The sequence below is a fragment of the Ischnura elegans genome, chromosome 4 (genome assembly GCF_921293095.1).
Source record: "Ischnura elegans chromosome 4, ioIscEleg1.1, whole genome shotgun sequence".
NCBI lineage: Eukaryota > Metazoa > Arthropoda > Insecta > Odonata > Coenagrionidae > Ischnura > Ischnura elegans.
In genome coordinates this window covers 83,643,777-83,662,365 of record NC_060249.1, presented here as the reverse complement: position 1 = coordinate 83,662,365, position 18,589 = coordinate 83,643,777, and the positions used below count along the sequence as shown (strand labels likewise).

The 18,589-nt window shown below is 37.9% G+C and overlaps 1 protein-coding gene across 4 annotated transcripts; it reads right to left on the bottom strand.

Annotated features, from left to right (window-relative positions):
• Nucleotides 1-442: 442 nt before the first annotated feature.
• On the bottom strand, nucleotides 443-18,567 carry LOC124157738 (beta-galactosidase-1-like protein 2). Of its 4 annotated transcripts, none has more exons than XM_046532720.1 (12): nucleotides 18,343-18,567; nucleotides 13,814-14,025; nucleotides 11,190-11,375; nucleotides 9,892-10,033; nucleotides 9,207-9,366; nucleotides 8,973-9,128; nucleotides 5,986-6,132; nucleotides 5,131-5,318; nucleotides 4,810-5,054; nucleotides 4,515-4,721; nucleotides 2,618-2,846; nucleotides 443-967 (listed from the first exon to the last, which is right to left on the bottom strand). In XM_046532720.1, the coding sequence occupies exons 1-12, from the start codon at nucleotides 18,364-18,366 to the stop codon at nucleotides 893-895; spliced, it is 1,971 nt and encodes a 656-aa protein (XP_046388676.1). In that variant the 5' UTR covers nucleotides 18,367-18,567; the 3' UTR covers nucleotides 443-892. The 4 variants fall into 4 exon arrangements, with proteins under 4 accessions (XP_046388676.1, XP_046388675.1, XP_046388674.1 ...); XM_046532719.1 differs by lacking the exon at nucleotides 18,343-18,567 and adding an exon at nucleotides 18,060-18,146; XM_046532718.1 differs by lacking the exon at nucleotides 18,343-18,567 and adding an exon at nucleotides 14,137-14,234.
• Nucleotides 18,568-18,589: the final 22 nt, after the last annotated feature.

The following is an 18,589-nucleotide window of genomic DNA, read 5'->3' as shown; positions in this document are numbered from 1 at the left end:
AACCCTTCTATATTCTCCTCCTCCTACCCTCATCCACCTCCACATGGGCGTACCCAGCGAGGGGCAGAGGGGGGGGGGCAGTTGCCAAAAGCAGAAGTCTTAGAAGCAAAATTGCTAAAGTCTTTAAGCAAAATCAGTACTGAATTGAAACGAAAGTATTAAAAAAAATTTCTTTGAACCCACAAAAAATGACATGTATTAGTAAAAGATATGTAACTAAAATAAAACTATTTTTTCAAGGAAATAATCTCATAAACTAATAAAGCGCTGTTATAATTTTCTTAAAATCTTGGTTTCATTCACCTTTTCCATGCTAAAATGACACAACTTGGCTTGACCCCACCCCTAGACCATGGCTTTCCCTCCCCTTGTACCATGGCTTATCTCCCCCTATACCATGGCTTGCCCCCCTCCCCAGTTATGATCCTGGGTACACCCTTGCACCTCCAAACAACTATTTTTTTTGATGGGTACAAAAGATTCAGAGAAAGCATGACACAGAAAACATAGTAACACTTTCAATGGTCATGAATGGATTATATGTCTATTTAAATTCTCCAGCATGTCTTCACCTCGAATGAGATGGATAATAAAAGCTTTACTGACCCACAAAAATGGTTGATAGTTCATAATTTATGAACTCTTGATGAAAGGAAATTATTAAGTAGGTTAACAAACCACCAAGCAATGTTTACCAGTTGTTCATATTTTCACAATAGTTGCCTCCTCTTCGATGACTTTTTTGTATTACGCAGGCAAGTGAAACGTTGATCTCAAGATTCAGAAGGAGCTGAGGAATGAGCTGAATTATTCCAACCCAGTGACAAATTTTCACCGATAAATTTCTATAATTATGGGGGTAACATCAGCATAAATATCACATTTATATGCTCTACTGCTTTACAAAAATTGGTTTGTCAGAGAAAGATACTGCAGAGGCAGGATGATACTGTTCGAAGACAATGATCTGTAAGGAAGAAAAAATTCAAAAGCAAATAAATTTTATCCATACATATAATTTCTGAATATGATTACCAATAGAAAAGGTGAAAGGATGATACATCATGCATTGAAGCGGATAATTGTATTAACTAAATACTGGCGATTTCCTATATTAAAAAATATTGACACTGCATGCCTCTCTGCAATAACACACAGTTTTGAAATGTTTAAAAATATTTAGGTTTTTCGATAGTTTTTTCAGGCAAAATATTTAAATAACTGACTGTAATTACCAAGATAAACAGGGTTGTTTTTCGGGATGCCTAAACAACCTCAAATTATCAAAATTACTTTAAAAGACTGTCACTTCATTGATTACTGCCTTGATAGAATGAGAAAGGATTGCTAGGTAGAAAAACTATCACCAGAGTAGCATCAACTTTCTACTAAGTCTGAAGAGAGTATTTATTCCAAAAACTGAAGTATAAAATATGCTTGCCAATATTTTAATATTAATGACAGAAGGCAAATTTACCCCTGGAATATAAGCAGGGCAGATTAAGGCCTCGTATGCATAGACTAAAGGGTTTTTAGATATTAATCAACTATTTATTAATATCGTTTTTAAGGTGGCCAAATAAAAAATTTAATCGGAGAGCCACCTTAAATATTCCCATATCCTCAATTTTTCCAGAAGTAACAGAGGGCAGCTGCCCCCCCTCCTCTTAATCCACCACTGAATATAAGCAAAAAGATACACACAGATCAAAGCTCATGGCTCAGACGAAAGGTTGCATCCATTAAATTTGGGGGGAGGGTTCATTTGTAAATGGGGTTATTTGAAGACCAATTTCACAAACATTTTTTCAAGGAGGTTAGGCTGAACCCTTTCTGAACACTTTCTCTACTTGCTACAACCTTGACCATGTGGCCTCTCCCATACAGTAATTCACCTCCTAGGTTTCAACACTCCTAATCAACATAATAATTACTACTTAACCCTTTAATGTTCAAGGGACACATATGTTCCAATTTTTTTAAATTGTCTCAAAATTAATTAATTAATGAGGAGGTGTATGATTGTAAGAATTGGTTCCATTGAAGAATAGGCTATTGGCCTCAAGTTTTAATTTCTTTTCGTGATATCCTTTAGATGTTGTAGTTTCCACATTGTCAAGATCTTTCACTTGAAATGCTGTTTACAAAGTGTAAATTTGATATTTCTTAACAAATCAATTTGAAGGTCAATTATAACAGGACTTCCCGTTTATTCTTTACTTGTACTTAGCCTGTGGAGTTAGGACAAAAAATTTGCATTTTTCCTTTAATTAACACAAAATTAGTGTTTTTATGCCTTAGGACACAGGCTTCCCTATGGATCATAAGGGAGCAAGAATTGGTATTATTTCACGTACCAGACTGTACCTCAGAAACTATTAGAGGTATCACTCTCATATACATATTTTTGGAATCTACGCATCAACATCAGGCTAAAAACGCATTTTGTTATATAATCTAATAGCTTATGGACCTTAAAGGGGATAATAAAACAAAAGTCCTTTAAAAATTATGGTAATTCTTTATGAATTGAAAAAAATCATATAGTGAAGGGATATTTAATGCTTTAATCTACAGTGGTTACACTACCATGTTATCATTTGATATTATTACTTACCTTATTTGTCCCTTTTTGAAGAATAGGTGCAGGAATGAAAAGAGATACTGGAGGGCCGAGATATAGATACCGCCCAATATTAAAGCCATTTATAAACACCACACCCTTTCCCCATTGGCTCATGTTAATCCATGTGTCACCAGGTTCATCACTTATTTCAAGCTCTCCTTTCAACAAGAATGGTCCAGTTTCAAGTGAACTATTCTCAACACTCCTCCAGCCATTTAATCTGAAAATGAAGTAGTAAAAAATTGAAAGGAGAAAAAAATTTACAGTGAGACTCAAATTTCTGGGTGGCAGTTGCGTAGCCAGGGAGGGGGTGCAGATGGTCCGGACCCCCCCCCCCAAATAAAAAAAAACAATCATTTTCCTTAATAAAAGAAAACAAAATATTGAAAAAATTACGAGTTTAGAAAATATTTCTTTAAAAAATGAAGTTTTTTCGATTATGAAAAGTGTTAAAACTAGTTTAAAACCCTATACTTAGTACCCTGTTTTTCAAAAATTTCCCCCCTTGGTTACGGAACCCCTCCCCTCCAAACGAAATTCAAGGCTATGCCACTGATGGGTGGAACTAGATGTTTTTTATTTGCAGCTGTAATCGAAAGTGAAATAATGAGTGTGTTAACTCTGCCGTAGGAGAGAAAATTTTTCCATCTCTCAATTGATGAAAAAAAAATAACCACATTAAAAATATTTAGGGCTAGCTGAACAAACCATCATGAACAGAGAGGTGACTGGTTACCAAACTCAAGTATCCCTCAGTATTAGCAGTTAAATTCTATAAAATACTAGCGACAAGCCAGAAGTCCACAGTCATCCCTATTCCCTTCCTCTTACAGCCTTTCGCCTGGTTCTTCTTTTAATAATTTCAATATGCACTTAGCATCTAGGCACCATGCTATCGGGGCACATACTGTACTGTGATACTGAGGCCGAAGCTTCCCCAAATCACAGTCACCTATCACCAATGAGTGTGGGAGCTGAATGCAATGAATCTTCTAAGCCAGGGCAAAGACTTCTCTTATCAAACCTTTAGTCTCAAGTATGGATGAAAGGGCAAGGATTTTCTCCCCTGAAGCAATGCAGCTAAGTCATCTTATGGGGGCCATTCTATGAGTAGTTATTATCTCATGACCACACCTCCATTTTGCTGGCTTCTCAACTGGGTATTCACAAGGCGGCAGACAAGGAACAATAGTTCATTAGGGGCGATTATTAACCCTGAACCACATGACCCATCTCCTCTCCCTAACTTCCCCTGGGTCACAGCAGAGTGACCGATGGCGAGCATAGTGCTTTCAGGTAAGTTGAGAATCATTGACCATGCTACCCATGTGACTATTCCTAATTCCCCAGCTGGGTCATTACAGGGTGATTATGGTAATACTGCAGCATAGGGCTGGTCAGGAGCCCATGATCAAGTCATCTACCTCCCATCTCCTTGCCTTAACTTCCTAACTGGGCATCACAGAGCTACCAGTAGTCACATCCCTAGCCTGTCACTCATTCCTTCCACAAAGTGATTGCCAACAAACTGTAAGTCAGTTTGTTCTTCACAAATATCCAAATTATCATGCAAAAAAGCTAATGGATTAAGGCGACAGAATTATTTACCCACTCAAAGCTGTCTTGATTTATTTCAAAATCTCCATTCTTTTGGTGCTACCCCATAGGTGTTTGTTGATGACAACAGTTTTGCTGGCACTCTGCCAGCATCTACATCTTGACAGTGCCAGGAAAACTGTTGTCATCAAAAAACACCGATGCGGTAGCACCAAAAGAATGGAGATTTTGGAACCTCAACACTGCGGAAACCTACGTAGTCACGTCTTGATTTATTGTTTAAGAATTGTATACTTTATGTCATCCACCACACACCAGAGACAAAACTCACCTTTTGATCCAATCTGATTTCAATTCAATTGCTGTTATATCCCAATCTTTCACATCAACACTATCAATGCTCACTGGCCCTTCCCACAGACCTTTCTGTTGCAGGAAATTTTCAGGATAACCATAGTTGCACCGTCCCCAGTTTTCCACCAAAAGATCGAGAGTATGGCTACCAGCATCAGCCTCATCAAAATGGAATTCGGTGTCACTGAAATTGAGGGATTTAGAAACCATTTGAATGCTTATGTTACCATATTTTTAAAAATTCCATTGATTCCATTCGTATCAATACTCACCTGCTAACCCAATAACCAAATCCCGTTAAGTCAGATGGTCCAGTAATAATTTTTGTCCTTTGAACTCCATCAAGCAAAAGCATTACAGTATCACGAACATGACCTTTAATGGTCAAACTAGAGTTTTTCGTAAGATTGATCTTTGTTTGATAATTTATATAGCCATAACTTTGTCCACTACCTTGATTTATGTTGAGCAATTCCATTGACATAACATCTGAGCTCTTGACTTTGTTATTTGCATCCTGAAATAAACAGAACCATTCAATAAATTTTCCACGCTAATGTTTCAGAAACGAATTCAAAACAATCTAAACTCACAATTTTTGCAAGAATATCTTCAAAATTTAAAAATTCAGTCATATTGACAGAGGGATAAGCAAACTTTTTACTCTCTTCAGGTTTGTCTGGAAGCCTAGTTTTGACTGGATTGTACTTAGCCACTGTTTTCTCAAGGATAGCATATTTCTCATTGTAGTCACCTGCTTCACTGATAGGTGCATCATAGTCTAAAAATAAAAAGTAATGGAACATAAATTATAAACCAATACTTTAGACCGAATTTTGGATACATGTAGCAAAACATTCAATAAATGCTGATAAGACAGTGCATAATAATAAATCCTGCATTTTTTTAAAGACTGTAATAACACAGACCACTTTCAAAAGAAGCCTTTGTGGGATTAAGTCCGATAAAAATCATTTAACTCATATCATATAATTATCACTCAAATCAAAAAATTAATACATATGTATGTATTACCAGAATAAAAAAGAGAACAAAATGATAATATCCATGAAAATATATTACCATGTACAAGGTTGCACTATTCAAAAACGTGTCACACAGAGTCAAACCTCAGCAAACATATGATATTATGGTCCTTGTATTTTATTTCAATCTCCATGTTTCAGGCCTTGATATAACAAAAAACTATCGAGAAAGTCAAATTTTATCTAGAAGAGGAGGTGGCACCACCTAATTTGTGGAAATACTATTTTGATGGGTAGTACATGATTTAATTGTACCAATATTGGACAAGAAAAATATCATCAAGCTACACAATAAGATTCCCCACATTTTCATACATGGAATCAAATATGTATGTGGTCAACATTATTTACATAGCAAGTGAAAATATTAGGTTCTCAACAGTACATTTTAACCATTCTTACCATAACTGGTGGCATCAAATTGGTAAAATGGACTTGATGACAGAGGATCAGCCCCATTCATGAAACCAAAGCTTGTTCCACCATGAAGCATATAAATGTTCACGGATGAATTGTAATTCAGAATCACTTCCAAATTATCTTCAAATTCTGCAATTATAAAAACATGATTAACCAACAGCATGAAATAAAAGGTGACCAAGATTAAACATGCAGAATCTTGCAGTTAAAATAAATGTTTCTTGAGAAGCTGCAAGCTGCCTCTTATGGGTGCATGGCAAAATTTGGGGCCATAGTTAAGGGTGAATTTAATTGTAAGGGTAGAATATAATTTGAGGTGATTTAGATACAATGGGGGGGAATGAATTGATTTAGACATTTTGATGTATGTACGCATGTATAGAGAAGTTTGGGTCACGAGAACCTCAAGTTTAGTTCCCAATACACTCAATACCCTAGCTATGTATGTACTTGGTCGATGAAACAAGAAATACTCTCGAGAGAAGATGGAACATTCAAAATCCAAAGAAAAAATGAAGATATTCAACACAAACAATTTCAAAGACCTTTAATTGAATTGTGACAGTAGAAGAGACTTTTGGAAGAATTCAAATCTCTGCTATGTGTGCCACAATTACCACCTCTATGCCTAAAAAAGTTTGCTAAATTTTTGCCAAACATTTCCCTTCTTTGATTCCTTCATCTTCAGACTTTTTCATAGCACTATAGGCTTCTTTGAAACAATCAGAATATGCAGAGACAGCAAATGGTACCAGATAACTCAGTACAAAGTTAGGATTAACAAAAATTATTATTTGAAGGAATTATAGGCCTTTTTTTCCTTGTTGTTACTTTTGCCAATGCACACGATTTTAATTTTGCCAACTTTAATTAATTAATTACCCTTGCGCACCAAATGTCAGGTGGAGCCGACGAGCATTCTCATATGCAGAAGACCTAACGTCAGGTATAGCCAGCATGGATTTTTCCACACAAATGACTGGACGTCAGCTGCAGCCGATGCAAGGGAAGGGTAGTGACCGCTTAGGTAGCAATGGTTGGATTCATTCAAGCCCTGCCTGAGACGCAGCTTAGGGAGGCCTTAAGACCACTCCTCAGCCATTAAGCCCAACTCCCGCTCTCATTTATGATCCTCCTCAAAGCAGGAATCCATTCCAAAATGGTTAATCATTGGTTTTGCAAAGAAAAATTTTGTTGCACACACCAATTTTTATATACTTTGAAATAAATTCTTCATTTTGTTCTGTGCGTATGCAATTTTTAAATGAAGTTTTAGCATTACTAATAACAGGCTTCTGGATTTAGGGTGTTAGTACCGTATGTTCACTAACTTTTTTATTATCAAGGATAAAAATCCATTTAAAATTTTGCAATGCTTAAAAAAATGTCAGTCATTCTTACAAAAGAGTAAATTATGAAAAATAAAATGCAAAATTTGTTTAAAAAACCACTGGTAACTCAAAAAGTTGACTGTGGACTCATGCCATGATAGGGATAGATGGTCTAGTCCAGTGGCCGGGGTAATGGCCGGCCACTTCATTGAGTTGAGTCCCAAACATTGGGAATGAGAATACCACCGCATCTCCTCTCCAAAAAAGAGCTCTGTATGGAGAGGTTTAAAATATTCTTATGCTACTCATAGCACAGAAAACGTTTTCCTCTCATAGGTGCCGGCAACAAAGGGTGAAGGAGCTGTAGCACGCAAAGGAAAAGCTAAAGTAATTGCAATTGGTATTCTAGTGAATTCTAGTATTGAATTCTTCTTCAAACCAATAAATATAGGATAAAATAAAGCTGTATTGTTGATGAGGTGTATGGATTAATAAGTTATAATGCAAAATGGTAACAGCAATAACTCTTCGATTTCATCATCAGTGATATATTTTCATTAGTTTTGTGTCCCATTTTCAAAGGCCAAAATAATCTCAATCTTTTTGAAGCAATTTGGTCTACAGGTCTTCATAGGCGGATCCAAGGGGGGGGCACGTGCCCCCCCCAAACCCTTAAAAATATGCTAGATTTTTAATACGGTTCCATTCTCATTTCGTTCGTTTTGTATAACGAGGTATCCTTATGCCCCCCCGAACAAAATCATGGATACGGCCTTGCTTGTGCCCCTCCCAGAAAGAAATCCTGGATCCGCCCCCGCAGGTCTTATTAAATGTTCTGTCTACTTGGGGAGGCCTCCATGTTGGCAATGGCCTAACCCTGATGGAACAGAGTGGATAAGATTAATCTCCTCTGAGAAGGATAACGATGTCTGAGTCTATTCAGATATGGACAGCATCAGGGGGTTTCTGATACATGATGTTTCCAAGGTTGCCATCCTCTCTCTTAGGATTCTCACTAAAGGTACCATGTGACCTGTTTCAATCTACATTGATGTGAGATTGCACCATTAACTTGTAACTGAAAATTTAAATTTTAAAAATATAAATTTGCCTGGTACTTTACATCTGTTTGTGCAGAAATTTCATAATCATTTCAAACTTGTCACTATGTCAACATACATTGTCACTATGGCTAAAGTTGGTTAGTACCGGTAACTAAAATGCATGAAATGACATTACAACAATTGCTTATTAACATAAGCTATTTTCTTGAGGTTCTCCTTCTGCCAAAACTTTCAAAATATCCCACAGTTAATGGAATTAAAAATACAAAGTTATTTTAGAAATGTGCATTTTTAAGGGATTCTGTAAAAGGTGGCATAATTTCCTTAAATTGTGATCAATTAAATAGTGATGGTAGCACTTAAAATTGAAAAATCAGAGAACCTTCAGGCATTGCAGGGATTATAATTTTGTGCATTGCAGTGCTGGCCTCAATTGACCCACCCCTCTAACCATTAAGACCACTGAAATTCTATGAAACTTCATAATTCTACCACTATTTAGACTTTTCTGATGAAAGAAAGAAATTGCAGGTAAGATGTAGAGAAAGGAATAAAAAATGTACAACCTACATACCCTTAAGGGTTAGGCCAGTCTGATGGCTGTCATCCAGCCAATGGTCATACCAACCACTCCAATACTCCATCACCATTAATGGTCGATCAGGCTGAAGTTTTTTTAAAGCTTCTAACTGCTTTTCTGGATTCTTATTGAAGGTTGCTGTCTGCAGCACTGGGGATAAACATTCCAATGGCTTAAGAGTGTCATTTAATTGTATAAAAATTTACAAAACTTGAAGCTATTTTGTACCTTCTGGCAATGAGCCTGTATCTCCAACGAATGCAGGAGTGTCACAAGTAACAAAAAGGCCAATCAAGCCATTTTCAATGTAGGATTGTTTAACGAATTCAAGATATTTTTTATCCTTGGGAGTATTCTGCTCCCCAAAATTTCCATACTCATTTTCTACCTGGTTGGATAGAATGATTCACATGCATCAATGCAAGAAAAAACAATAAAAAAACAAACAAGGGTAGAACCGAATTTTAAAACTAGACTTGAAACCAATTAAACAGGAAATGAAGCTTTATATTATTTTAAGCAAGAATGGAAGAGTAAATTTTTAAACTTGAGAACTTTTTTTAAAAAGTATACAGACTGGCCTACGAAAGACTACATTCTATTGAGCCCCAAATGACAAATTTCATCACCCTCTAAATATATATTGATTACATTTTGGGAAAGTTATCTATGTACTTTCTTGAATTAAAGATAGCTACATCCATTGAACCAATACTTTTTTTGCCTAATTCAAAATGTATAGTTATTTTTCTCATTCAACTATATTAAAATGATACATAGTCACATGAGTACCTACACAAAGAGGGACTTATGGGACCAGGTCCACCAGAAATGAAAAAATTAATACATATTATTTAATCAGAAAAATATGTAACCAGCTAGTCATTTCTTAAAATATTTTTTTCTGGATTACCTGAATAGCTATGATTGATCCTCCCAATATGAACTGCAGATCACTCAACAGGGGAATTAGTTGATCAAAGTAACTTTTGACTCTACTGGTAAATTTAGGGTCAGAAGTTCTTACTTTGATGTCAGGAGAAGCCAAAAGCCAGCTTTAAAAAAAGAAAAAATATTAGCTTCACACACTGTTTAGCTAAGGAGTAGTGCATATGACGGGATCCATTCCCAAGATTCTGAACCAATGAAAATAGTACATAGTAATGGTAATAAAACACATGCCAATAGGGTAGTTTCCTTCATCAAAGAAAACGAAAGGCATTGATTGCGATTTGTTACCCACCATTACTGTATTCATAATATACAAATTATTTCATTTTAGAAATACCGGTTTAGACGAATGGCAATGGTCCATTTTTATCCTCATTTGAAAAGGGCCAGATTGGCGCCCATGCGATGCCACTCCACGTGACGTCACAGGGACCTAGTTTCTACACGAGAGGATAGGAGTTATACATCGTCTGAGGTTACCAATGCATGCATGAGGCACAGAGCTCAGGGAAACATCTCATAATAATCACACATTAAAACTGGCTAAGGTCGGAAAGTTTTCTTCGTTTGATAAGGTATTAATTAACCTTTTTTTAAGCCAAGCGCTACCATCCAGCAAGGTACTCAGCTACCCGCTAGCATCCTGCGTCCTATCAGCGCTCAGAGCCTCGATCAAGGTCACCTCACAAGGCGGGAAGGGGAACCAGAAATACGTAACACGGAGAGATTTCCTTACCCGTCGCGTTTTCGCACGCTTGAAAATTTACATTTTTCATTTAATCGTGAAAAATAGATATCGTCATTTAAAAATCTAAAAGCATGAAATACGTACTCCAGGAGTAATAACCTTCCGATATAGGCAATAAAAAAATAATAGGAAACCACCCTATTGAATAAAATCAATTTTATAAATAAAAAAAGCCTAGCTCTAATTAAAATTCCAGTTTTGAAATGCAGATTCCAAAAATATAAACTCAATCATAGAACCTAGCTGAATTTTAATTGTACTCATAAGAAACTATGAGAGTAGTTGGGCATAAACATGGAGACAATTTCCCCTTCAGTGAAAGAGATAACGTTCCAATAGAATGCATTAAAATTCCTAAGAGTAAAGTCAGACATTTAGCATTGTGATGAAAGTCTGGAGATTTTGGTTAAAGGGAAAATATCTGCATCCAGTAAATGAAAAAAACACACACACTAGAAGCTACAAACATTTCAGTACTAAGAGCAAAGAATATTATGCAAAGAACTTAATACCTTGGAAGACCACCAAATTCCCACTCTGAACAAATGTATGGCCCAGGGCGAATTATTACAAGTAAGTCTTCCTCTTGAGCCAGTTGAATGAATTGACGAACATTCAAAAAAATTGACATATCACGATTTCCATCACCAAAATCAAACATACCCTCCTCTGGTTCATGGAGGTTCCAAGGAATGTACCTGTAACAATGAAGAAGTTATTTCAATAGCAAATTTAAATCCATCAAAATATCAGAAATTGATGATAAACCAGAAGAAAAATAACAATTTTTGAGAAACCTAGTGATGGTGAAAAAAGCACTTTTAAGAGGGTATTATTTTCTTAAATTTATCAAACACTAAATTATCTGATATAGCTCTGAATTTTCTCAAACTAATCATTATTTTTCAAAACTGGCATCTAAAAAATTTACATGAGTCAAGTAGTCTTGGACAAAAAAAAACCACCTTTGTGTGGATAAAGGAGGAACTTATCCCAAACAGTATGCCTCAGAGAAAGTGGCTCTCCATGCACTCCACTTGCAGTGCATTCTGCTAAGGCAATAAATGATCCTTCTTGAATAGGGAGAGGCCAAGGATGGACTAGCTCCAAGCATGGAAAAATAATAAGCCTTCTCATCCCCATTTTCTATTTCAGTTGCTGTGGTTTCATACAGCTTTCAAAGTGAAATCGCTAACATCTACATGGTCGCTGCCACAAATTTTTAAACAAATTCACCCATTGCACCCAAGTTTTTTTCGTTTTCCTTTCGCTTTAATACTTGGAGCCTTTCCATTTGAGTTTTTGTGCACATTTGGCAATTTGCGCCATGTTGGTCACGTCATATGCACGGCACCGAAATATTTGTGACCAATAGCGTGGTGAGAGAGGCCAAAAAAGTGACTCATTATGACTGAAGCAGCGTGCAGATAAAGTACGCCTATAAGTCATATTGACTAAAGCAACAGTGAATGTTTTAATAAAGGAACTTCAATTAAGAAACCAGAATAATCACCATTCAATTAGGATAATGATGAAACCCATGATTAACCAGATTTCTCTGGTCCTACCCCGCCTTGGAGCCTACATCATGGAAGGTTTGAGTGAAGGGACTGCAGGTGTACAACTTTGCTTGATATATGAACTGCATTTTGGATCAAATTACATTGGTAAAGATACCTATTTCTAAATCAGCTGAACAACATATGTATGATATACAGCAGACTCTCGATTATCCGGGTGCGGCATATCCGTGTCGTTGATTATCCGTTCATGATTTTCACAATTGTTCAAGGCTTTCCGTGATCTATATAGAGAAATAAAATTGGACGCAAATCACCCGAATAGGGTGGTTTCCTTCATCAAAGAAAACGAAAGGCATTGATTGCGATTCGTTACCCACCATTAGTGTATTCATAATATACCAATTATTTTATTTTAGAAATACCGGGTTAGACGAATGGCAATGGTCCATTTTTATCCTCATTTGAAAAGGGCCAGATTGGCGCCCATGCGATGCCACTCCACGTGACGTCACAGGGACCTAGTTTCTATACGAGAAGATAGGAGTTATACGTCGTCTGAGGTTACCATTGCATGCATGAGGCGCAGAGCTCAGGGAAACATGTCTTAACAATCACTTATTAAAACTGGCTAAGGTCGGAAAGTTTTCCTCGTTTGATAAGTTATTAATAATCCTTATTTAAGCCAAGCGCTACCAGCCAGCAGGGTACTAGGCTAGCCGCTAGCAGCCTGCGTCGTATCAGCGCTAAGCCTCGCCTCAAGGTCACCTCACCGGGCGGGAGGGGGAACCAGAAATACGACGTACGGAGATATTTCCCGGCATTCATACTTGAGCGTCGCGTTTTCGCGCGCTTGAAAATTTTCACTTTTCATTTAATCGCGAAAAATAGATATTGTCATTTAAAAATCTAAAAGCGTGAAATACGTACTCCAGGAGTAATAATCTTTCGATTAAGGCAATAAAAAAATAATAGGAAACCACCCTATTACTGCATTTTATTGTTAGGATACGCCATTCTATTGTTATGATAGCAACCCATGCAACTAGTACGAGACACGACTATGTGGCGTGATGCCTGACAGTGTAATTTCTGATGCCGCACAGTGGTTTTGAAGCGTTCGTGTAAACCAATTTTCTGTGTCCGTGATCACGCAGCCACGGATGCATGGTTATCAAAACCAGGTCTTATATGGAGAGTAAGAATACTATTACAATCATGTTATCACCACTAAAAAACTCAAGGTTTTTCGAAGAAAACCCGGAGCCTGGCGGAACGAGCCCAGCTTATAGAACACGGAAAGAATCTAAAATAACAGAATATGCACGGAAATAATGATAGATTGTTTGATTTACCTAAAATATGAACATTACTAGACATTTAAGTGAAGGTTTGGGTTATCTGTATTTCCCATTATTCGTGCCGTCTCTACCCATCATTAGACCGGATAATCGGGTAGTGCTGTAGTTAATGTCGTACAACAAAAATTGAATTAAATTTGTTAAAAAACACTTTTAATTTTTTCATCACACAAATTATATTTTCTCTGTCTCAAGAATCAATTAGTACTCCATAAACAAGAATCAATTATTGTCTTAACTTTTAATTTGACATACGTTTCAACAAAATTTAATCCAGCAGCCCTTGCTTTCCTCAGACGATCTCGCCAATATTTTGGATGAACCCTAAAATAATGAATGGCTCCTCCATACAGGGTGATATCCTTTCCATTTAATTTGAACTCAACACCAACTGTTTCCAGCCCACTACTAATACCACCATCTGTATAATGCTCATACAAAGTAGGAAGATTATCTCCAAAACCAACCTTTAAAGAAATTAAACAAAACATCTTAAAAATACAAAATGTATATGTAATGCTTCAGAAATTCTGAACAAAAAGATTTCATTTAAGAAGCAAACTAGAAAAGAAAAATACCGCCGGAACGCATAAGGCACAAAATATGGTCCAGTAAAACTTCATATTTGCCTTCTTCACTCATACAACTGAAAAGACTGAGAGATAAGACTCCCTATCACTAAAGATAAATGTGGCCTTGAAAATCAATATGGTTATCTGAAGCAAAAGAAATTCAAACATATGCATGAAATACAGTTGTGAATGGAATAAAAACACATTTACTAAACAAATAAAAAAAAACAAGGGTTTCATTCAGCTACCTCAGCAAACAAGCTATCAACTACTTAGGACTGCAACCCCAAAAAAGCCTTGAAACAACAGCATTTAACTACTCCACTCAACACATTTCTCATTCACCACATTTTAAAGCCAAGCTGACTGGAATTTTGGCAAGAATTTAATATTATCAAATGTTATATTAATCAAGCTATTCATGAGATTTGGAGCTGGGACCATATTTTCATTCTTAAAAAAGTAAACCCTGATTTTTTATAAACTTGAAATCAAAATGTTGCAAGTATCCTGTCATTCATTTGATACTTTCCGGCATTACACTTTTTTTTTCTCTTGGGCAGTATTGTGTATAAAACCAAATCAAGCCTTGCAATTTTGTGGATGAGGCGAGCTGGGATGACGATTGTCTCTTTAAATGAGAAGTTTTTTAAATTGCCAATATTATGAAGCTGAAAATCGATGAGAGGAATTTTCCTATGTTTTTCATAAATAAAAAGTAGCTGTTCAGTAGGTGGAGGAAAACTTTATACACCATTTGATGGATTTCCTCTTAATGAAATAATAAGATATCATTTGATCCAAATTATCGATGGCACTCATGCATTTGTAGTATTCAACCACTGCCTGCAGCTTTTTTTACATACGAACTCATCTCTTAATAGCATCAATCACTTGTGCACAAAATTCAGTTTTCAGAGAATGCCAGATTTCTGCTTAAAATGATGTGTGGAGGACATTTCAGGATGTTAAGCCGTAGACCCCTTGGTGCCTTTTGTAAAGAGCAGGCTAATGCCAACATCAGGTTTCTCTCCACCTTTCCGTACCAACCCTTCCCTCATGGCACGAATGACCTCAGCTGTCGGTCGCCTCCTCCGAATACCATACCAGATACCTTTCCTGCCTAGCCTCAGTGTCCCCATCACGTAACTTTTTCCAACTCAGATGTGTTGGGATCCAGGTGCCGGCCGAGAGAGTCAACTGAGGCGGCTGACTAACGGAGGCGGCTGACTAACGGAGGCGGCTGACTAACGCAGAGCCTGTGCGTCATCACCTGCCGTTCGCATGAAAGGCCGTGGCCCGGCATGACGGGGGCAGTATACAACTCGACGTCAAGCCTCGATGTAACGGAGTGACAATAAATTGTTGAACCCGGAGTTGGTGTTTTATAATTAAAAGAACCCTACATGGTGGCAGCGGTGCCAGGAACGCAGCGGCGAGATCCACATGGCGGAAGGCAACAGCACGTTCGTGCTAACAGCAGGCGTGACGGCGCCCTCCCAATTTTCTTTCGTGGCGGAGGATTGGCCGCGATGGGCGCAACGTTGGGAGAGATACTGGGTTGCGTCTGGGCTGAAGAAGCAGAGCGACGAGGAGCAACTCAACATGCTGGTGTACGTGATGGGCGAAAAGGCGGAAGACGTACTGCTTAGCCTACAGCTGTCAGCAGCGGATAAGAAGAAATACAAGAAGGTATACGAAGAATTCAAGAATCACTACATGGGACGGGTAAACGTCGTATACATGAGGGCGAAATTTAACCAACGCTGCCAGAAGGAGGGAGAAGCAGTGGATGAATTCATCTCAGACCTGTATCGCCTCATACAATATTGCGAATATGGGTCACTCCAGGACGATCTTCTCCGAGATCGAATTGTGGTCGGAGTCTACGACGCGAAGCTGTCGCAAGCGTTGCAGATGGATCCGGGCCTAACACTGGAAGTGGCTCTACGGAAGGCACGTCAGGCGGAAGAGGTGCAGCGCCAACAGGGGCTGCTGAGAGGCACCCAAGGGTCAACGCATCGCGGAGTGGCATCAGACTATGAGGTTAGTGAAGTAAAGAAGAGGACTAAACCAATTAGCGGCAAGCGAGCATCACCAGGGGGATGCAGCGGACAGAGCCAGCACCAGAGATGCGGCAGATGCGGGCGTAGTCCTCAACACGCGTTCCCAACTTGCCCCGCGAGACAGTCAACGTGCCACGCGTGCAGTAAGAAGGGTCATTGGAGAAAAATGTGTAGATTGCGGAAATCCGTGGGGACCGTCGTAGTCCGGGAAGAAGACGACGAAGAAGATATTTATTACTTGGGAATTGTAGATACTAATGTAGAGCCATGGTGGGTCACAGTCACACTGAATGGTGTCGATATTAAATTCAAAATAGACACGGGGGCAGACGTAACAGTGATAGGGTCCCTCGTGGTTGAAGATAAATTGCAAGGAATTCCATCAGGGTGAAATAATGACAAGAAGCGGGCGGGTGGTGAGAAAACCAATATGCATGTGTGAGAGATAAGAGGCTAACACTTTTCTTTCTTGCAGAGAAGGGAGGGTGTTGGGATCCAGGTGCCGGCCGAGAGAGTCAACTGAGGCGGCTGACTAACGGAGGCGGCTGACTAACGCAGAGCCTGTGCGTCATCACCTGCCGTTCGCATGAAAGGCCGTGGCCCGGCATGACGGGGGCAGTATACAACTCGACGTCAAGCCTCGATGTAACGGAGTGACAATAAATTGTTGAACCCGGAGTTGGTGTTTTATAATTAAAAGAACCCTACAAGATGGAATCTGGAAGTGGCTACAAAATTATCACAGTTGTTCATATAAATGGAGCGGCTGCAATCAAAATGATTTGCCATCATTTTTTTTAACAACTTCTCGAAATGCCCTTTCCCAGACACTTATGAGTAGGAATACCCTTGATATATGAGGACCTGCAGCACCAAACCCTTTGCTTCCATCAACAGATACAACTTTACTCCTTATCTGTGGTATTTTGCATTCATACACTAATGAAATCCCAGCCTACCTCTCCATGTAACCATAGACTCATCCACACAGAAGTCACCTGAGGGGGTCAGGGCCTAATTTTGAATAGTTAGTCAGAGGTACCTGGGATGTATATGAAATGAAGAGGTTGAAGAATTGCCTTGAAACGATCACTCAACATGTGTTTCCTGAAGCAATACAAATCGTTCAAATGATGCGTTTTGAATCTAATTGGAAGTCCAAATAATCTGGGACATGGGCAATTTTGATAGCTCCAGTGAAAGAAATAAGGCTTAAAAAGCAGTAAAATATTTAGTTAAATCCTTCCATCAAGTAATTCTTGTCTTTGGACATACACTGTTCAGCATAATCGACCCTGCAAAGAGGTAAGTTTGGGTGACTAATACCTCTAAAGCCTTGTCAGTGAGAAGTAGTTGGAAACTAAACAAAGGGAAGGTTTCCAAACTTTGAAGACAGGAGTCAAAAAGAAGGATTCCTGAGAGATTCTTATCTTTCCCCATACAAAGCGACAAAATTTCAAGAAAAACCTAACCAGTGTGAAAGGGTTAAAATTTAAAAATTCTCCATCATGGTGCTGTATCCACAAAAATTCTGAGTTTTACGAGTGCCTACAAACAAAGCATTAGTAACCTCACGATCTTTCAATTAATTGACAGTCAAAACTCTTCATAATACAACAAAACAAAGTCTACGTAGATTTTTCATAATATTAAGTACAACGAATACGATAACCAACTTCATCACATGCATGCTTCAAACTTTTTGAAATATCAGCGGTAGTCTTCATTAGTTAAATATGACAATGGCAGACATCCAAATACGGCATAGACAAAAATGGGTACTACTCACATAGGTATTACATAATCTAATTACATAATATTACGTCAAGTAAGATGTAATAATGAAGTTATAAATCAAAATACCAAATGCAATAAGGAATTCACTATCAGGAACTCCATTCTGCCAACAAAATTTTAAGGTCACTAAACTTCCGAAAAAGGAAGATCACACTGGGAGATGATAAGACACCCTCTTTGAGCTATTAGTCCACGTATTCGGAATTAAAGTTATTCCAGTGAATGACGTAGGCAGGTGTCTTTAATTTCTCATTAAAAGCATTTCAATAACAAAAATTAATTTCGGAACAATTCTCTTTAAAAATATTTTATAGCGTAAACAATTAACAATACACCAAATGCTGCCTACCTTACTTCCCCCATAGATTGACATGGTCAATTTCCTCTCGTCATGTAACAGTTTACAATCTTTCCAATAATTACAACTTCTCGATCGTAGTTAATAACAATAAGATTGATAGTAACATTCAAATGCTTAAAATTTGTTCCAAAAGATTTCATTTAGGAATAAATCACTTCGAAAGAACCATATCACCCGATATCACAGATTTGAAAACATTATCGAATGCGCCTTGAAGGATTCTTGGAATGCGCAT

What these genes read in the sequence shown, in the direction of transcription:
- LOC124157738 (XM_046532718.1), bottom strand. Translation starts at nt 14,181, where the DNA reads ATGAAGTTTTACTGGACCATATTTTGTGCCTTATGCGTTCCGGCG. An exon ending in GACTGGCCTAACCCTTAAGG is followed by an intron (nt 6,133 to 8,972) that starts GTATGTAGGTTG and finishes TTATAATTGCAG; the next exon opens with AATTTGAAGATAATTTGGAA. An exon ending in TTTGGTTATTGGGTTAGCAG is followed by an intron (nt 4,722 to 4,809) that starts GTGAGTATTGAT and finishes CCTCAATTTCAG; the next exon opens with TGACACCGAATTCCATTTTG.